Source organism: Microcaecilia unicolor, chromosome 12 (assembly GCF_901765095.1).
Source record: "Microcaecilia unicolor chromosome 12, aMicUni1.1, whole genome shotgun sequence".
In the NCBI taxonomy this organism is placed as follows: domain Eukaryota; kingdom Metazoa; phylum Chordata; class Amphibia; order Gymnophiona; family Siphonopidae; genus Microcaecilia; species Microcaecilia unicolor.
In genome coordinates this window covers 50,118,887-50,138,555 of record NC_044042.1, presented here as the reverse complement: position 1 = coordinate 50,138,555, position 19,669 = coordinate 50,118,887, and the positions used below count along the sequence as shown (strand labels likewise).

Here is a 19,669-nt window from a genome sequence, read left to right as displayed (position 1 = left end):
AGGGGTAAAGACCGTAAAGGTCTTTTTCTCTCTTTTCTTTTTTTTTTAAGCGAAAGAACGCGAAGACGCGCGAGGGTCAACTTGAGGGGCGCGAAACGGCGCAAAACACGACCGTCCCGAGCACGGACAAAAGAAGACTGACGAACACGAGCCGGTTCGGGCGGGAAGACGGCCGCTCATGCGCGGTGCGCATCGGCGCGCGAAGACTAGCAAATGCCTTTGCTAGTAAAGTGTTCCGATTGGAGGGGCTGCCGTGGACGTCACCCATCAGTGAGAACAAGCAGCCTGCTTGTCCTCGGAGAATCAACATTTTACACCGTAAAAATGGAGGGAAAAGGGGCCTCAGAGCCGCAGCTGAAATAAAGTTCTAAATGAACTTTCAAATTATCGACTTTGAACGGATGTTTGATCATAGGCTCTCCTGAAAAACCCTCCACTAGCAAACTGACATGTAATGTGGCATATATTTTTCTTTTTGTATACTTTTTTTATATTTTTTTCAATTTTTTGTCAAAAGAGATTTTATAACATGTCCACATAGAGCAAAAAGAATGTAAAAAATGCTTTACAGAAAGCATTTTTTACATTCTTATTGCTTTACAGAATTTGAGACATGCTTTGGACTTCCTCTGAAGAAGCGGACGTGCAACAAGTCCCTGTCAGGGTAGTCTAAAATAAAGCTAAGTCTCTTTTAACCACCCTCACGCTTGTTCATTATATTAAGTCTAGGAAAGAAGAGAAGTTTCCTGTACTCCCAGCAATGATGTTAAGGTCAATTTGATAAGCTATTTTGCTCTATATGGACATGTTATAAAATCTCTTTTGACAAAAAATTGAAAAAAAGAAAAATATATATCACCTTACATGTCACTTTGCTAGTGGAGGTTTTCTCATGAGAAACTATGATCGAACAGCCGTTTACAGTTGATAATTTGAAAAGTTAATTTAGAACATTATTTCAGCTGCGGCACTAACTGAGGCCCCTTTTTCCTCCATTTTTACGGTGTAAAGTGTTGTTTTTTCATGTTTCCATAGACCAATTTGTCCTCTTAGGATCACTATCTTTTATTAAGTAAAAACTATTAATTTGTGATTCTTTTCTTCACTGCTCTCTGAGACATTTCTCTTTACTTTCATCATATTAAACTCAGATGCCCCAGGAAAAAGCTCATTCTCTGTGAAATGCATCCTGGACAGCTTATTTCTAGTATTAACATGCTATTCTAGTGGTTTTCTAAATACTGTACAGACTTGGATTAATTCAGGAGTCTGTTAGTTTCAGACATAACATAGGAAAAAATATCTGAATTTGATGATACTCCTTTTTATGGCAGTGTGAATTCCAGCAGGTTTCTCCCATCACATAAGAAGGTCAAATATAGAAGTTGGTGGCTTGCATTTTGTAATCTGCCAAAAATGTGGACATCTTTTATATCCTTCTTCTGTATGCTGGCATCTAGGTTTTGTAGAAAACAAACAAGCAGGATCAGTATAATATCCAAAAAAACTTTATTGAAGATACCGTGTGTAAGACAAATGGGTTTGTTAGCAGACTATTTATCCATTATCTGGCGTCACGCAGGATATGCTATTTTGAGCTGCTCATGCTGGTTTTTTAAGAAGCAAATTCCTTGTATCCTTGTCCTATTATTTGATACCGCTCTTATTTGAGAAAGATACAGACTAGCCCCTGACGTAGCCCTATCGTTGGGCGAAACACGGCCTGTGTCGGGCATTTGTCTTATACACGGTATCTTCAATAAAGTTTTTTTTGGATATTATACTGATCTGCTTGTTTGTTTTCCACGTTGGATTTTGCAGATTGGTTGTCTTACTGTTTTCTGGGATCTAGGTTTTGTAGAAATTTCTAAACAGCAGGAAATCAGCAACTCTCCTGTAAAGTCTATATCCCTAAATATCTCATACAAACACCTAACGCACCATTTTATCATAATGGATTAATGTAAGTAATGGTTTGACAGCTCACTGTATCACTGTGCTATGAACGGCTTTCATAAGCATGGAACCACCCTCACTCTGAGACACCATATTTTGTGTCCCACTAAATAAGTGGAGTTATTGGAGCAGAATATTACACACAAGGAAGTAGAGATTCTGTGCTGAAAGCCATGCTCTCACCATCATTGCCCATGGAAGACAAGATCTTCTCCCGCTCTTCCCAAGGTAAGGCACTCAGGGTGGGCATGTCATCAGGGAACACAGCCCGTTTCCGTCCCAGAGCCACAGCAGCCCTCCTGCAGACATGCTTGATACGGGGCCCTCGTATGGATGTCTCAGATGAATCGCTTTCTTGAGCCTGGAGCATCAGATATGCAAGAAACAGATTTCAGCACACTGTGTTTCCACTGAATCAGCACTGTGCCCCTCTGCCCAGGCAAAACATTTCAGGCAAAGTGCCAACATGGCCATCCACCAGTGACTGAGGAATTAAATCCTGTAACACTCGGTCTGTACTTTGTTCAAAAATCCATTTATGATGTCTGATATGCAACTGGCACCCTCACAGTCAGATGTTCACAATTATCCACCAGTAACTAAGTGTGCAAAACTTGTGTTTAATTAGAGTAGCGCAAGAATATGAACTGGAAATTTCAGACCCAACATGTAGCTTTCAGGTCTCATTTTTTTTTATAGCAACTTACCATAGAAACAACTGAAATCTTCATCCACAGTGAAATGAGCCTGTCATGTGCTCCCATAAGGGAATGTTAACACCATGAAGCTTCTGGTGCATTTTTAAAGCAGCATGATCATGCCCTCATGTCCATGCTGTGAACTTACAATCACATGAAACAACTTACTTATTTACATTTCTCACGAAAACATAATTACACTTTCACCAAATTACAACAGGTCTTTAAAAGACTAATAACTTAGTCAGAAGTTCACTTAGGTTGAGAGGAGTACCAGGATTAGGCAACTGACAGCAAGGGCGTAGACAGACTTGATATATCTTTTTTTTTGGGGGGGGGGGGGGCAGGGTTAACTTGAGGGGGCACTAGGCATATAGGTGTGAGTAGTGCTTGACTTACTCCTAAATAATGCCTTAGAGTGCACTTGATAACGGATTTCTAAGTAAACAGTCTGCCCTACATCAATCAACATAAACCACATACGCACATGGAAACTTTGGAAACTGACATTTTAAAATAAAGTTGCATTATCCCATAACTTAAACTTTGCCATTATAGAAGACATGAGTCTGGTCACCTTCTCAACACATATCATAAATTTATTACTGCAGTGGCACATATCCCCTCTACTTGGCTTTAAAACAAATATAAAATGCCTTATTAAGCTGTATTACTAAAATAAGTAAATACCTTTGAAGTTTTCTTTTCTCTTCCTCTGGTTCTACTGCTTTCTCTCCTTTCTGAAGCTAACATTAAGTTCAAGTATCCTTTCCACCCCCTTCTCCTTATGAAGGAGCAGTCAAATAAAGAATTGACACAAGTAGGGAAATTCTTTGAAATGGTCTCACTGTGATAGCAGCTGAGAAGTGTCCATAGCAGTGTGGACAACATAACTGGGCAGACTGGATGATGTTTTCTTGGGAACACTGTCAGGAACTTTGTCTCTCTTGGAAGCTAAAATCATAATCAACTTCCATAAATTTTGTGATAAACACGGAAGATCCTTACCTCATAAAAAGTGGGTAGTGGAAGCATAATATAATGACACCACGTGCAGCAGAAGTCACATGCACAAAGCAGCAGTTTTGACCCTGTCAATGCTTCCTCTACCCATCACTCACTAGAAATTCTGGCAGCACCTCAATAATAACACAAAAACTCTTCAATGCCACATACTTTATGAAGTAACAGTAAATCTTGCAAAGATGCTTCTCAGAGCCCATGTAGCAAACTTAACAGCACCAATTCTAAAACACACAAATACTAATAACTGAACCTTTACAAAGGCAGCAGTAAAAATATAGAACATCAATATGCTTCCTCCAAACAAGTCAGACTCTTATGGATCTCCACACAAACTATATACCAGCAAATCTCTCACCTTGGTCACATGCAGAAAGCAAATGCTACATACCTGTAGAAGGTATTCTCCGAGGACAGCAGGCTGATTGTTCTCACTGATGGGCGACGTCCACGGCAGCCCCTCCAATCGGAAACTTCACTAGCAAAGGCCTTTGCTAGCTCTCGCGCGCCCATGCGCACTGTGCATGCGCGGCCGTCTTCCCGCCCGAACCGGCTCGTGTTCATCAGTCCCGTATGTAGCAAGACAAGACAAGGGAAGACACAACTCCAAAGGGGAGGCGGGCGGGTTTGTGAGAACAATCAGCCTGCTATCCTCGGAGAATACCTTCTACAGGTATGTAGCATTCGCTTTCTCCGAGGACAAGAAGGCTGCTTGTTCTCACTGATGGGGTATCCCTAGCCCCCAGGCTCACTCAAAACAACAAACATGGTCAATTGGGCCTCGCAACGGCGAGGACATAACTGAGATTGACCTAACAATTTATCCAACTAACTGAGAGTGTAGCCTGGAACAGAATAAAACATGGGCCTAGGGGGGTGGAGTTGGATTCTAAACCCCGAACAGATTCTGAAGCACTGACTGCCCGAACCGACTGTCGCGTCGGGTATCCTGCTGCAGGCAGTAATGAGATGTGAATGTGTGGACAGATGACCACGTCGCAGCTTTGCAGATCTCTTCAATAGTGGCTGACTTCAAGTGGGCCACTGACGCAGCCATGGCTCTGACATTGTGAGCCGTGACATGACCCTCAAGAGCCAGCCCAGCCTGGGCGTAAGTGAAGGAAATGCAATCTGCTAGCCAATTGGATATGGTGCGTTTCCCCACAGCCACTCCCCTCCTGTTGGGATCAAAAGAAACAAACAATTGGGAGGACTGTCTGTTGGGCTGTGTCCGCTCCAGATAGAAGGCCAATGCTCTTTTGCAGTCTAATGTGTGCAGCTGACGTTCAGCAGGGCAGGAATGAGGGCGGGGAAAAAATGTTGGCAAGACAATTGACTGGTTCAGATGGAACTCCGACACTACCTTCGGCAAGAACTTAGGGTGAGTGCGGAGGACTACTCTATTATGATGAAATCTGGTGTAAGGGGCCTGGACTACCAGGGCCTGAAGCTCACTGACTCTACGAGCTGAAGTAACTGCCACCAAGAAAATGACCTTCCAGGTCAAGTACTTCAGATGGCAGGAGTTCAGTGGCTCAAAAGGAGGTTTCATCAGCTGGGTGAAAACGACATTGAGATCCCATGACACTGTAGGAGGCTTGACAGGGGGCTTTGACAGAAGCAAACCTCTCATGAAGCGAACAACTAAAGGCTGTCCTGAGATCGGCTTACCTTCCACACGGTAATGGTATGCACTGATTGCGCTAAGGTGAAACCTTACAGAGTTGGTCTTGAGACCAGACTCAGACAAGTGCAGAAGGTATTCAAGCTGGGTCTGTGTAGGACAAGAGCGAGGATCTAAGGCCTTGCTGTCACACCAGACGGCAAACCTCCTCCATAAAAAGAAATAACTCCTCTTAGTGGAATCTTTCCTGGAAGCAAGCAAGACACGGGAGACACCCTCCGACAGACCCAAAGAGGCAAAGTCTATGCTCTCAACATCCAGGCCATTGGAGCCAGAGACTGGAGGTTGGGATGCAGAAGCACCCCTTCGTCCTGTGTGATGAGGGTCGGAAAACACTCCAATCTCCAGGGTTCTTCGGAGGACAACTCCAGAAGAAGAGGGAACCAGATCTGATGCGGCCAAAAGGGAGCAATCAGAATCATGGTGCCCCGGTCTTGCTTGAGTTTCAACAAAGTCTTCCCCACCAGAGGTATGGGAGGATAAGCATACAGCAGGCCTTCCCCCCAGTCGACCGTGGGCCTGAAAGTCTGGAACAGAACTGAGGGACCTTGTGGCTGGCTCGAGATGCAAAGAGATCTACCAAGGGGGTGCCCCACACTTGGAAGATCTGGCGCACCACTCTGGAGTTGAGCGACCACTCGTGAGGTTGCATAATCCTGCTCAACCTGTCGGCCAGACTGTTGTTTACGCCTGCCAGATATGTGGCTTGGAGCCACATGCCGTAACGGCGAGCCCAGAGCGTCATGCTGATGGCTTCCTGACACAGGGGGCGAGATCCGGTGCCCCCCTGCTTGTTGATGTAATACATGGCAACCTGGTTGTCTCTATGAATTTGGATAATTTGATGGGACAGCCGATCTCTGAAAGCCTTCAGAGCGTTCCAGACCGCTCGTAACTCCAGGAGATTGATCTGCAGAACGCGTTCCTGGAGGGACCAGCTTCCTTGGGTGTGAAGTCCATCGACATGAGCTCCCCACCCCAGGAGCGACGCATCCGTAGTCAGCACCTTTTGTCCAAATTGGTCCAAATCGTCCACCAATACAGGGATTTGAGAAAACTCGTGGACAGGTGGATCACGTCCTCTAGATCCCCAGCAGCCCTAAACCACTGGGAAGCTAGGGTCCATTGAGCAGATCGCATGTGAAGGCGGGGCCATGGGAGTCGCATGGTCTGTGGAGGCCATGTGGCCAAGCAATCTCAACATCTGCCGAGCTGTGATCTGCTGGGACGCTCGTACCCGGGAGACGAGGGACAGCAGATTGTTGGCCCTCGTCTCCAGGAGATAGGCCCGAGCCGTCCGAGAATACAGCAGAGCTCCTATGAATTCGAGTCTCTGTACCAGGAGAAGGTGGGACTTTGGATAATTTATCACAAACCCTAGTAGCTCCAGGAGTCGAATAGTCATCTGCATGGACTGTAGAGCTCCTGCCTCGGAAGTGTTCTTTACCAGCCAATCATCGAGATAAGGGAACACGTGCACTCAGAGCCTGCAAAGCGATGCTGCTAGCACAGCTAGGCACTTCGTGAACACTCTGGGCGCAGAGGCAAGCCCAAAGGGTAGCACACAGTACTGGAAGTGACGTGATCCCAGACGAAATCGAAGATACTGTCTGTGAGCTGGCAGTATCGGGATGTGTGTATAAGCATCCTTTAAGTCCAGAGAGCATAGCCAATCTTTTTGCTGAATCATGGGAAGAAGGGTGCCCAGGGAAAGCATCCTGAACTTTTCCTTGACCAGATATTTGTTCAGGGCCCTTTGGTCTAGGATGGGACGCATCCCCCCTGTTTTCTTTTCCACAAGGAAGTACCTGGAACAGAATCCCAGCCCTCCTTGCCCGGATGGCACGGGCTCGACCGCATTGGCGCTGAGAAGGGCAGAGAGCTCCTCTGCAAGTACCTGCTTGTGCTGGAAGCTGAAGGACTGAGCTCCCGGTGGGCAATTTGGAGGCTTCGAGGCCAAATTGAGGGTGTATCCTTGCCGGACTATTTGGAGAACCCACTGGTCGGAGGTTATGAGAGGCCACCTTTGGTGAAAAACTTTCAACCTCCCCCCGACCGGCAGATCGCCCGGCACGGACACCTTGACATCGGCTATGCTCTTCTGGAGCCAGTCAAAAGCTCACCCCCCTGCTTTTGCTGGGGAGCTGTGGGGCCTTGCTGAGGCGCACGCTGCTGACGAGAGCGAGCGCGCTGGGGCTTAGCCTGGGCCACAGGCTGTCAAGAAGGAGGATTGTACCTACGCTTACCAGAAGAGTAGGGAACAGTCCTCCTTCCCCCATAAAAACGTCTACCTGAGGAGGTAGATGCTGAAGGCTGCCAGCGGGAGAATTTGTCGAAAGCTTTATCCCGCTGGTGGAGCTGCTCTACCACCTGTTCGATTTTTCTCCAAAAATGTTGTTCGCTCGGCAAGGGGAGTCCGCAATCCGCTGCTGGATTCTATTCTCCAGGTCGGAGGCACGCAGCCATGAGAGTCTGCGCATCACCACACCTTGAGCAGCGGCCCTGGACGCAACATCAAAGGTATCATATACCCCTCTGGCCAGGAATTTTCTGCACGCCTTCAGCTGCCTGACCACCTCCTGAAACGGCTTGGCTTGCTCAGAAGGGAGCTTGTCCACCAAGCCCACCAACTGCCGCACATTGTTCCGCATGTGAATGCTGGTGTAGAGCTGGTAGGACTGAATCTTGGCCACGAGCATAGAAGAATGGTAGGCCTTCCTCCCAAAGGAGTCTAAGGTTCTAGAGTCCTTGCCCGGGGGCGCCGAAGCATGCTCCCTAGAACTCTTAGCCTTCTTTAGGGCCAGATCCACCACACCAGAGTCGTGAGGCAACTGAGTGCGCATCAGTTCTGGGTCCCCATGGATCCGGTACTGGGACTCGATCTTCTTGGGAATGTGGGGATTACTTAGAGGCTTGGTCCAGTTCGCCAGCAATGTTTTTTTTAGGACATGATGCATGGGTACTGTGGATGCTTCCTTAGGTGGAGAAGGATAGTCCAAGAGCTCAAACATCTCAGCCCTGGGCTCATCCTCCACGACCACCGGGAAGGGGATGGCCATAGACATCTCCCGGACAAAGGCCGCAAAAGACAGACTCTCGGGAGGAGAAAGCTGCCTTTCAGGGGAGGGAGTGGGATCAGAAGGAAGCCCATCAGACTCCTCGTCAGAGAAATATCTGATGTCCTCCTCCTCCTCCCACGAGGCCTCACCATCGGTATCAGACACAAGTTCATGAACCTGTGTCTGAAGCCGTGCCCGACTCGACTCCGTGGAAACACGGCCACGGTGGGAGCGCCGAGAGGTAGACTCCCTCGCCAGCACCGGCGAAGCTCCCTCCACCGACGTCGTCGGGGAGTCTTCCTGAGACCACAACCCGGGCAAAGGGCCAGCCGGCGCCTCACTCGACGGTACCGGTGGCGCAGGCACCCCCGGTACCGGAGGGGAAGGGCGCAACAGCTCTCCCAGGATCTCTGGGAGAACGGCCCAGAGACTCTCGTGCAGAGCAGCTGTGGAGAAAGACATGGAAGCCGATGCAGGCGTCGAGGTCAGAGTCTGTTCCGGGCATGGAGGCTGTTCCGGGCTGTCCAAGGTGGAGCGCATCGACACCTCCTGAACAGAGGGTGAGCGATCCTCCCGGTGCCGATGCCTACTGGGTGCTGACTCCCTCGGCGACCAAGAGCTCTCGATACCGACGCAGGAAGGAGACTGGTGTCGATGCTTCTTTGATTTCTTCAAACGAAGCATGTCACCAGAGCTTCCCGGTACCAACGAGGAGGACGTAGAATCCAACCGTCTCTTCCTCGGGGCCAAGGTCGAAGGTGGGTCTCGGGGGGGGCTGTACCGCAGGAGCCCTCAGGGTAGGGGGAGACCCACCCGAAGGCTCACCGCCATCAGCAGGGGAATGGACAGCCCTCACCTGCACTCCAGTCGAAGCACCACCGTCCGACATCAGCAACAGCGGAGGTCCCGGTACCACCTACACCGACGCAGTCTTCCGATGTCTCGGTACCGATGATGCAGAGGGTCGAAACCTCGATGCCGTCGATGCCGAGGTCGAAGACTTCGATGCTGTCGACGTCGATGCACTCGATGCCTCCGGTGCTGTTGTCGACGAAGAGCCCGAGAACAACACGTTCCACTGGGCCAATCTCGCTACCTGAGTCCTCTTCTGTAAAAGAGCACAAAGACTACAGGCCTGTGGGCGGTGCCCAGCTCCCCGACACTGAAGACACGAAGCGTGCCTATCAGTGAGCGAGATTACCCGGGCGCACTGGGTGCACTTCTTGAAGCCGCTGGGAGACTTCGATGACATGGGCGGAAAAATCACGCCGGCGAGATCAAAATTCGCGATGGTGACGAGGGGCACCAAAATTAAGGGAGAGAGAAAAAACCCGTACCGAGGCCACAAAAAAGGCCTACCCCGAAAGCGAAAGGAAACTTACGCCGGGGCAACAAACTGGACACACGGGAAGGGACAAAGGTCTCTTTTTTTTTTTTCTTAGCGAAATCGCGAAGACGCGTGAGGGTCAACTTGAGGGGCACGAAACGGCGGCAAAACAGGACCGTCCCCAGCGCGGACAAAAGAAGACTGACGAACACGAGCCGGTTCGGGCGGGAAGACGGCCACGCATGCGCGGTGGCGCATGGGCGCGCGAGAGCTAGCAAAGGCCTTTGCTAATGAAGTTTCCGATTGGAGGGGCTGCCGTGGACGTCACCCATCAGTGAGAACAAGCAGCCTGCTTGTCCTCGGAGAATACAGATTAACCCTCACCAATTACAGAATAAAGGACCAAAAATTAGAACAGGAAACACTGAGAAATCACATTCTCTATAAGCAGAGCACAGGAGAAATAAAAATAAAAAGGCACAGAACTAGTCTCACGATAAAAGCTGTGAGATTTTGCAGCTTGTATTATGAAACTGCTCCTGCAGTAGCAGGAGATGCCATCTATGTAGGAGATGCATGTAGATGTTCTACAGCATGTGGAAACTTAAAAGGATAAGACCATACTTCCCAAGATCCGTCTTTCGCAGCCTAGTACAATCCCTCGTGCTCAGCCATCTGGATTACTGCAACTCACTATACGCAGGTTGCAAAGAACAAACACTGAGAAAACTTCAAACAGCCCAGAATACGGCAGCCAGACTCATCTTTGGAAAACCAAAATATGAGAGTGCAAAACCATTACGAGAGAAACTACACTGGCTTCCACTAAAGGAACGCATCACTTTCAAAGTATGCACATTAGTCCACAAAATCATTCACGGCGAAGCCCCAGCCTACATGTCTGAGTTAATAGACCTACCACCCAGAAACGCCAAAAAATCATCCCGAACCTTCTTAAACCTCCACTTCCCCAATTGCAAAGGCGTGAAATACAAAATGCTACATGCATCAACCTTTTCTCACATGAGCACGCAGTATTGGAATACACTGCCACGCAATTTAAGAACAATCAACGAACAAGCTTCCTTCCGCAGATCACTGAAGACCCATCTTTTCGAAAAGATTTACGGAAAGAACCAAAACACAAAGTCCACACCTACTATTCACGAATGCCTCACACATTCACCTCGGAACTCTCATTCCCGTAATATCACATCATTCATAACTTTAATCACAGAAAGACATATATCATATGTCTTCATGCCTTCTTATCGCCCTCTAAGCTCCCATTGTTTCCTCCCAATGTTTCAATGTTTGTGCTCCATTGTTACACCCCCAAGGACACTCCAATTGTTTCGAATAATTATACAAAATGTAATCCATAACCAATCTGTAACAAATTGTATTTCCAATATTTAACTCATATTGTAAGCCACACTGAACCCGCAAAAAGGTGGGAAAATGTGGGATACAAATGCAATAAATAATAATAATAATAATCTTATTAACAGCTCTCCTGCTGCCGATGGAGGGGGAGCAGAGATGCCAAGCGTAGCCCATGCCAAAGCTGAAGATTTGTCACTGCTATGCTGGAGATTTCAGGCCAGTAAGGTAAAATTATGTATAATCATACCTGATAATTTTCTTTCCATTAATCATAGCTGATCAATCCATAGACTGGTGGGTTGTGTCCATCTACCAGCAGGTGGAGATAGAGAGCAAACTTTTGCCTCCCTATATGTGGTCATGTGCTGCCGGAAACTCCTCAGTATGTCGATATCAAAGCTCCATCCGCAGGACTCAGCACTTAGAGAATTACACCCACGAAGGGACACTCTGCCCAGCTCACCACCGCCGAAACGGGGGAGGGGAATTAACCCAGCTCATCCCCACACAAGTGGGGGAGGGGAATCCGTCCAGCTCATCCCCGCGGAGCGGGGGAGGGACACCACACCCGCCGATGCGGGGGGATCTGGCTTATCCTGCAACCGCAACCGCGGGAGGAGCTGACTGACCCTAACACCGCCGAAGCGGGAGGGGTACAAAGCTGCCCTACAGCCGCACGAAGCGGGAGGGAGTGCCGGCAGAATTTATGTCTCAATCCAGCCCCGTAAAACGGAGGGGAGAGGAATGCAGCAGCTCACTGTAACACAAACTCGTCTCAACTCTTGAAGAATCCAAGTGAAAGAAGAACTTGAACACGAAGTCCTCCTGAAGTAACTGAAGGCTAAACTTGAACCTAAAATTCAACCAGAATATAAACAGTACAGATATCTGGGAGGGGCTATGGATTGATCAGCTATGATTAATGGAAAGAAAATTATCAGGTATGATTATACATAATTTTACCTTCCATATCATCAAGCTGATCAATCCATAGACTGGTGGGATGTACCGAAGCAGTACTCACCCAGGGCGGGACATAGAAATCCCTGACCTCAACACTGAAGCTCCAAACCGGGCCTCCGCCCGTGCAGCCACAGTCAAACGGTAATGCTTGGAGAATGTATGAGCCGAAGCCCACGTTGCCGCCTTGCATATCTCTTCCAAGGAGACGGATCCGGCCTCTGCCATCGAGGCCGCCTGAGCTCTCGTGGAGTGAGCCTTCAGCTGGATAGGCGGCACCTTCCCCGCGGCCACATAAGCCGCTGCAATGGCTTCCTTGACCCATCTTGCCACTGTAGGCTTAGCAGCCTGCAGACCCTTACGAGGACCTGCAAACAGGACAAACAGATGATCCGATTTCCGGAAATCATTGGTCACTTCCAAGTATCTGATGATGACTCGTCTCACATCCAGATATTCAAGAGCGGAGTACTCCTCTGGGTAGTCCTCCCTACGAAAGGAAGGGAGACAGAGCTGCTGATTCACATGGAAGCGAGAACCAATCTTGGGCAGGAAGGCAGGCACTGTGCGAATAGTCACTCCTGCCTCAGTGAACTGCAGAAAAGGCTCTCGACATGAGAGCGCCTGGAGCTCGGAAACTCTTCTGGCTGAAGTGATAGCCACCAAAAAGACTGCTTTCAACGTCAGGTCTTTCAGAGATGCCCTCGACAAGGGTTCCAAAGGCGGCTTCTGCAATGCTCTTAGCACCAGGTTGAGATTCCATGCAGGCACCACTGAGTGCAGAGGAGGGCGCAGGTGATTAACTCCCTTGAGAAAGCGCACCACATCTGGCTGCGAAGCCAGGGAAGCACCCTTCAGGCGGCCCCTGAAGCAAGCCAGAGCTGCTACCTGGACTTTAAGGGAACTGAGCGACAGGCCTTTCTCCAGACCTTCTTGCAGGAACGCCAACACTGAAGAAATTGGAGCAGTGAAGGGAGAAAGTGAGCCTGCTTCACACCATGCTGCAAAGCTACACCAAACCCTGGCGTAAGCAGTAGAAGTAGAGCGCTTCCTCGCTCTCAGCATAGTGGCGATGACCTTGTCTGAGAAGCCCTTCTTCCTCAGACGCTGCCGCTCAATAGCCAGGCCGTAAGACCAAAGGGAGAGGGATACTCCATCACCACGGGACCCTGATGTAACAGGCCCTGCTCCACTGACAGCCGCAGAGGATCGTCGACTGAGAGCCTGAACAAGTCCGCATACCAGGGACGTCTGGGCCAATCCGGACCCACCAGGATTACCCTGCCGGGATGCTTTGCCACCCGGTCTAGCACCCTGCCCAACATGGGCCAGGGCGGGAACACATAGAGGAGCTCTTGTGTCGGCCACTGTTGGAGAAGAGCATCTACTCCCAGGGATCGAGGGTCCCGTCCTCTGCTGAAAAAGCGCGGCACTTGGCCATTGGCCGATGACGCCATCAGATCTAGGCTCGGCTGGCCCCAGCGCTTCGTGATGTCCAAGAACGCCTGAGCAGATAGTTGCCACTCTCCGGGCTCCAAGGTATGGCGACTGAGAAAGTCCGCCTTGACATTCATGACTCCGGCAATGTGGGCCGCTGAAAGCTGCTCCAGGTTCGCTTCTGCCCACTGGCAAAGACTCATAGCCTCCTGGCTAGAGGGGCGCTCTTGGTACCTCCCTGGCGGTTGATATAGGCCACAGCCGTGGCATTGTCCGACAGGACCCGTACAGGCTTCAACACCAGTACCGGGATGAACTCCAATAACACCAACCGAATGGCTCTGAGTTCCAGGAGGTTGATAGACCACTTGCCTCTGCAGGAGACTAGAGCCCCTGCGCTGTCCTTCCCAAGCAGTGGGCTCCCCAGCCCATCAAAGAGGCGTCTGTCGTGACGACAATCCACTCCGGGGTCACCAGAGGCAATCCTGCAGACAACTTGTCTGTCTGCGTCCACCAGCTCAGCGCCTTGCGCACTGCTGGGTCCACGGGAAGGCGCACAGCATAATCCTCCGACATCGGAGTCCAGCGCAGCAGCAGAGATAGCTGTAGTGGTCTCATATGAGCCCTGGCCCAGGGCACTACTTCCATCGTGGCCGTCATAGAGCCCAACAGCTGCACGTAGTCCCAAGCCCGAATAGGAGAGGCTACTAGGAACTTGTCCACCTGAGCCTGAAGCTTGACAATCCGATTGTCTGGCAGGAACACTCTGCCCACTTGGGTGTCGAATCGAACTCCCAGATACACCAGGGACTGAGTCGGGCGCAGCTGGCTCTTCTTCCAGTTGATGATCCATCCCAGGGAGCTCAAAAGAGCAACTACCCGGTCCATAGCTTTGCCGCACTCTGCATAAGAGGGGGCTCGGATCAACCAGTCGTCCAGATAAGGATGGACTTGTACTCCTTCCTTTAGCAGGAAGGCCGCTATGACCCCCATTACTTTGGAAAAGGTCCGCGGAGCAGTAGCCAACCCGAAAGGGAGGGCTCTGAACTGGAAGTGTCGTCTCAGGACTGTAAAACGCAGAAAGCGTTGGAGAGGAGGCCAGATGGGAATATGCAGGTACGCTTCCTTGATGTCCAAGGAAGCCAAGAACTCTCCTGCCTTCACTGCCGCTATAACAGAGCGGAGAGTCTCCATGCGAAAGTGCCTCACTTTCCAGGCCCGATTGACCCCTTTGAGGTCGAGGATAGGCCGGACAGAACCTCCTTTCTTTGGAACCACAAAGTAAATGGAGTAACGTCCCTTGCCAATCTGATTTTTTGGCACCGGAACGACCGCACACAGGCGGATCAGGTTGTCCAAGGTCTGCTGCACTACCACAGCTTGACCGGAGACTTGCAGGGAGAGAGTACAAACCCGTCTCTTAAGGGTTGGCAGAACTCTAGCTTGTAGCCGTCTCTGATGACTTCCAGCACCCACGCGTCTGAAGTTATAGTGGTCCACTCGCCCAGAAACTAGGACAGCCGTCCTCCAATCTGCACTGGGGCGTGGACCAAGGCCCCGTCATTGGGTACGAGACCCTGGGGGAGGACCGGAGGGAGCACCTCCGGGACGGCGGTCTCTGCGAAAGGAATGCTGCTTGGGGGAGAAATTCCTCTTGAAGGAAGAGGGGGCAGAGGAACCCGACTTGCCCGGGCGGTACCGATGGGCTTCCTGCAACCGTCCTCTGGAGGTATCGGGACGAGTACTAACCCGAGCCCTGACCTCTGGTAATTTCTTGCCCTTAGACGTGCCGAGATCGGTCACGATTTTGTCCAGCTCGACCCCAAAGAGCAGCTTGCCTTTAAAAGGCAATCTAACCAGGCGGGATTTAGAGGCGTGGTCAGCAGACCAATGTTTCAGCCAAAGCCACCGCCGCGCAGAGACTGTCTGAGCCATGCCTTTAGCTGAGGCTCTCCAGACATCATACAGCAAGTCTGCCAAATAGGCTAAGCCCGATTCCAGGGCCGGCCAATCAGCCCTCAAGGAATGATCCGAGGGGGAAGCCCGCTGCACCATAGTCCGGCACGCCCTGGCCACATAGGAGCCGCAAACTGAGGCCTGCAAACTTAAAGCAGCTGCCTCAAAGGACGACCTTAAGGCCGCCTCCAATCTTCTGTCTTGGGCGTCCTTTAGGGCCGTGCCACCTTCCACCGGCAACGCCGTTTTCTTAGTCACCGCAGTGATTAAAGAATCCACGGTAGGCCACAGATAGGCCTCACGTTCACTCACAGCCAAAGGATAGAGGCGGGACATAGCCCTAGCCACTTTAAGGCTCGTTTCCGGGACATCCCATTGAGCCGCAATTAAGGTGTGCATGGCATCATGCACGTGGAAGGTTCTAGGCGGGCGCTTCGTCCCCAGCATAATGGCAGAGCCAACAGGGGCTGAGGGAGAGACGTCCTCCGGAGAGGAAATCTTCAAAGTGTCCATGGCCTGTAACAACAGGTTGGGCAAATCCTCTGGGCTAAAAAGCTGCGCTGCAGAGGGGTCATCCGCTCCATCCGAGCGGGGATCTATCTCCTCCAAGGAATCCGCAAAGGATCGTTGGGAGACCTCAGACACGCTGCCCTCATCTACATCGGAGGAGACAAAAGTCCTCCAAGGCCTGGAAATCAACCCGAGGGCGTTTACCTCTGGGAACCTCAACCTCTTTATCCGAAGAGGGAGCAGGGGCAGCGTTTTGCATGAGGAAAGCCTGATGCAGCAGCAAAACAAACTCGGGGGAGAAACCCCCCAGACTGTGCACTTCCGCAGCCTGGGCAACAGCCCTAGACGCACTCTCAACCGGCGCTCGCAATAGCGGGGGAGAGACATGCTGCGCATCCAAAATGGCGTCCGGCGCGAAACTCCGTGAAGGAGCCGCGCGGGAAGAACGGCGCTTAACTTTAGCCGCTTTGTGCCGGCGCCCAAATTAAGGGCGTTCATGGCATTAATGTCTCCAACCTCAAGGGCGGCCCCGAAGAAGCCGTCCGAGCCGCGTGGCCGGCCAAGATGGCGGAGGCGAGGAGCGGGGGATGGGCGTTTATGGCGGGAAAAAACCGCCACGCCGGAGGAACGACCGGGACATTCATCGGTCACTAAACTATCACCCATCAAGGGCGAATCAGGTTGTAAAACCCCCGCATCCCCTCTAGAAGCGCTCCAGCGATCCGGGGAGCGACCCTTTGCGCCCTCGCCCTCCGACGCCATTGCCACGAGGAGAAGAATCGGGGAACCCCCTGCCCGCTATAAAAAGGTAAAATTACCTGCTTGCCGCTCCGAGCTGTAACGAACTGGTGTCCCAGTGAGTAGCTGCAATGAACGTTTAAAGAAACGTCGAATTAAACGCCTTTTTTTTTTTTTTTTTTTAAACGGAGCCAGCGGGAGGGGGGAGAAAAGGAGGGACCTGGCACCACCAGGTTTGCACTTGCTCAAAAGAGCCCTCAACCCCAGGCCTCAACAAAACTTAAGGATTAGGCTTGGAGGCCTAGCCAGAGCTGCTGCTGTGTGTGACCACCACCTGCTGAGATAGAGAACATACTGGGGAGTTTCCGGCAGCACATGACCACATATAGGGAGGCAAAAGTTTGCTCTCTATCTCCACCTGCTGGTAGATGGACACAACCCACCAGTCTATGGATTGATCAGCTTGATGATATGGAAGTGAGGTATTTTTTCAGAGGCCCCAGCAATGTCTTACACCAGATATGGCATATATTAAAAAAACTAACATATTCTAATAAATAAATTGAAAATAGAATTATTTGTTCTACCTTTGTTGTCTGTCATTTTCTTTTTCTATTTGTGTTGTCCAAGTCACTTGTTTCTGCTTTTTTAAATTTTAACTCTCTTGCCATGGTCTCCTTGTCCATTTTGACATTTCTTTCTCCATGTTCACCATCTATCTTCCCTCTGCGTTTCTATCTGCCCTGTCCAGTATCTCCCCTCTTTGCCCCATCCTTCCACCATGTTCAGCATCTCTACGCTCTCTGTTCCTACTCTTGTCCTGTCCAGCATTGCTCTTCTGTGTCTCTGTCCCCTTCACATGACCATCACCCCCCCTCTGTGTCTCTATGCCCCCACCCCCACATCAAACATGTCCCTTTTCTCTCCTCATATTCAGCTTCTCCTCTCGCTTTTCCCAAATTCTCCCACACTACCGCCCCCTTCCAGTGCCAGCATATCTGTATCTATCTTCATCCCCTCCCCTGGGCCACATGTCTTTTTCTTTCCTTCTTCTTTTCCTACCCCTGGGGTCAGCATCTCTCTCTCTCACTCTCTTTTCCTTCCCTCTTGTACCCCTCCCCCAACCTCAGGGCCAGCATGTGTCCCTCTCTCTTAGGTTCAGCAGCTCTCTGTCTCTCTTCTCTTCTTCCTGCCCCACCTCTCAAGAATCCAGCAGGTATATCTCTCATTTATCTCCTCCATCTCTGACCCTCATTTTAAAGATCTTCTCTTTCCCTCCTCACTATTCCCTCTTTTCTACCCTCCATTATAACCTAGTAGAAGGAAAAAATAAATAAGTATCATGCTGCTGCAATGTTGAGATAGGAAGAGAGAAGCAGCTGGTGTGATGCTGGGGGTGAAAATGGTGCATGGTCATGGGACTGAGAAATGCTTGCATGCACAGGAACACTCAGGGCTGGACTGGTGGGAAAGTGCAGGTTTTGGGGGCGGAACTGGGCTCCAGTGATAGAGCTGGGGAGCTGCGAGCATTCTCTCACTCCCTTTACTCTGCCACCCCCTGGGCCTTACCCTGATCCAGTCATCTGTTACCCCATCCGAGCCTCTGCCCTCCAAATCTGCCTCAGATTGCCGACAATGGTGGCAGTGTTTCACTCAGGTTGTCTCTGGCTGACCCATGGGGCCTTTTCTCTTCTGCTTCCCGCCCTTCTTTTCGGCGGGCAGGATCTTGCAGAAGAAACGCTCCTCGGATTGGCCAGAGACAGCCTAAGTGAAACGCTGCCGCCGTCGGCAATCTAAGGAAGGTTTGGAGGGTGGAAACTTGGATGGAATGAAAGATCACCAGACCAGTGTGGAGGTGCGGGGGCAGAGTGGAAGGAGTGAGAGATGCTGGATTGTGAGAGAGAGAGAGAGAAAGACAAATGATGAGCCCACGAGGGTGAGGGTAGGAAGCCAATTCAGGAGCAGCTTCGCAGGCTCCTCACCCTCTTCAGCAGCAGCTTTGCGGAATTGCAGGCTCTTGCAGCAGCGCAACTCCATTCTCTAATGCGCCCAATGATGCTAGCGCCTATCTCTGTGGCCCAGCTGTGGACGTGCTGGCTCCACCTACCAGCACCATGTGACTCAGTAATTCAACGTGGTGCTGATAAGCAGGAGCCAGCACATTCGGGCAGCAGGGGCGGGCGCCAGAATCGTTGGGAGCAATCAGAGGCACGTTGGGAGACAGAAGGCACGCACAGAGAACAGCAGCTGCTGCATCTGTCAAGCAGAGACTCACCTGAAAGCCTCACCTAGAGGTAAGTGGGGTCTAAAAATCAGGCACCTCTTTGGGGGAGCTTGAGAGAGGGATGAGGGGGCCTGGGCCCCCGAGCCCCCCCGTAGCTACGCCACTGACTACAGAAGCTCTTATATTGTATTACTGAATGCTGAATTTGATTGCTGTCTCCCCCCCCCCCCCCCCCCCACAAAGCAGAGATAAAACAAACTTCAGTATCCTTCTAACATCCACTTATTTATTCCTTGCCCCATTTTTTTAAACAGCACCAAGAGAATCAATGTATTCCAAATTTTCAAGAAAGTTTTTAATCAAAGCTGCCTGTACCTTACAGGGCTAAATTTAAAACTCTGTGTTTCATTTTCAAGGTCCTCTGACAAAATGAGCCAGAGTACTTAAAGAATAAGTTAGCCCTTTACATACTTTTGAGACTTTTACGATCCTCTCAAGGATCATCACTATTTGTCCCCTCATCAAAAGAAATTGTACGATGTGATACCTACCAGTGAGGCTTCTCAGGAGTAAGCCCCAAGCTCTGGAATTTACTCCCAGAGGAGCTACGTATAACTGAAGGCTACCTCTACTTCACGAAGCAAGTAAAAGCCTGGCTCTACTCCCAAGCCTTTAATACATAGGGTGACTGACTATACACCCATTCTGAAC

The 19,669-nt window shown here is 50.4% G+C and overlaps 1 protein-coding gene across 3 annotated transcripts in view; it reads right to left on the bottom strand.

The window, feature by feature from the left end:
- Positions 1-19,669, bottom strand: part of KMT2A (lysine methyltransferase 2A) — a 473,075-nt gene that overhangs the window by 334,229 nt on the left and 119,177 nt on the right. For all 3 annotated transcript variants that reach the window (XM_030220693.1, XM_030220691.1, XM_030220692.1), the window contains exon 4: positions 2,140-2,317. In XM_030220693.1, coding sequence (XP_030076553.1) covers positions 2,140-2,317 — 178 coding nt within the window. The remainder of the gene's footprint in view (positions 1-2,139; positions 2,318-19,669) is intronic.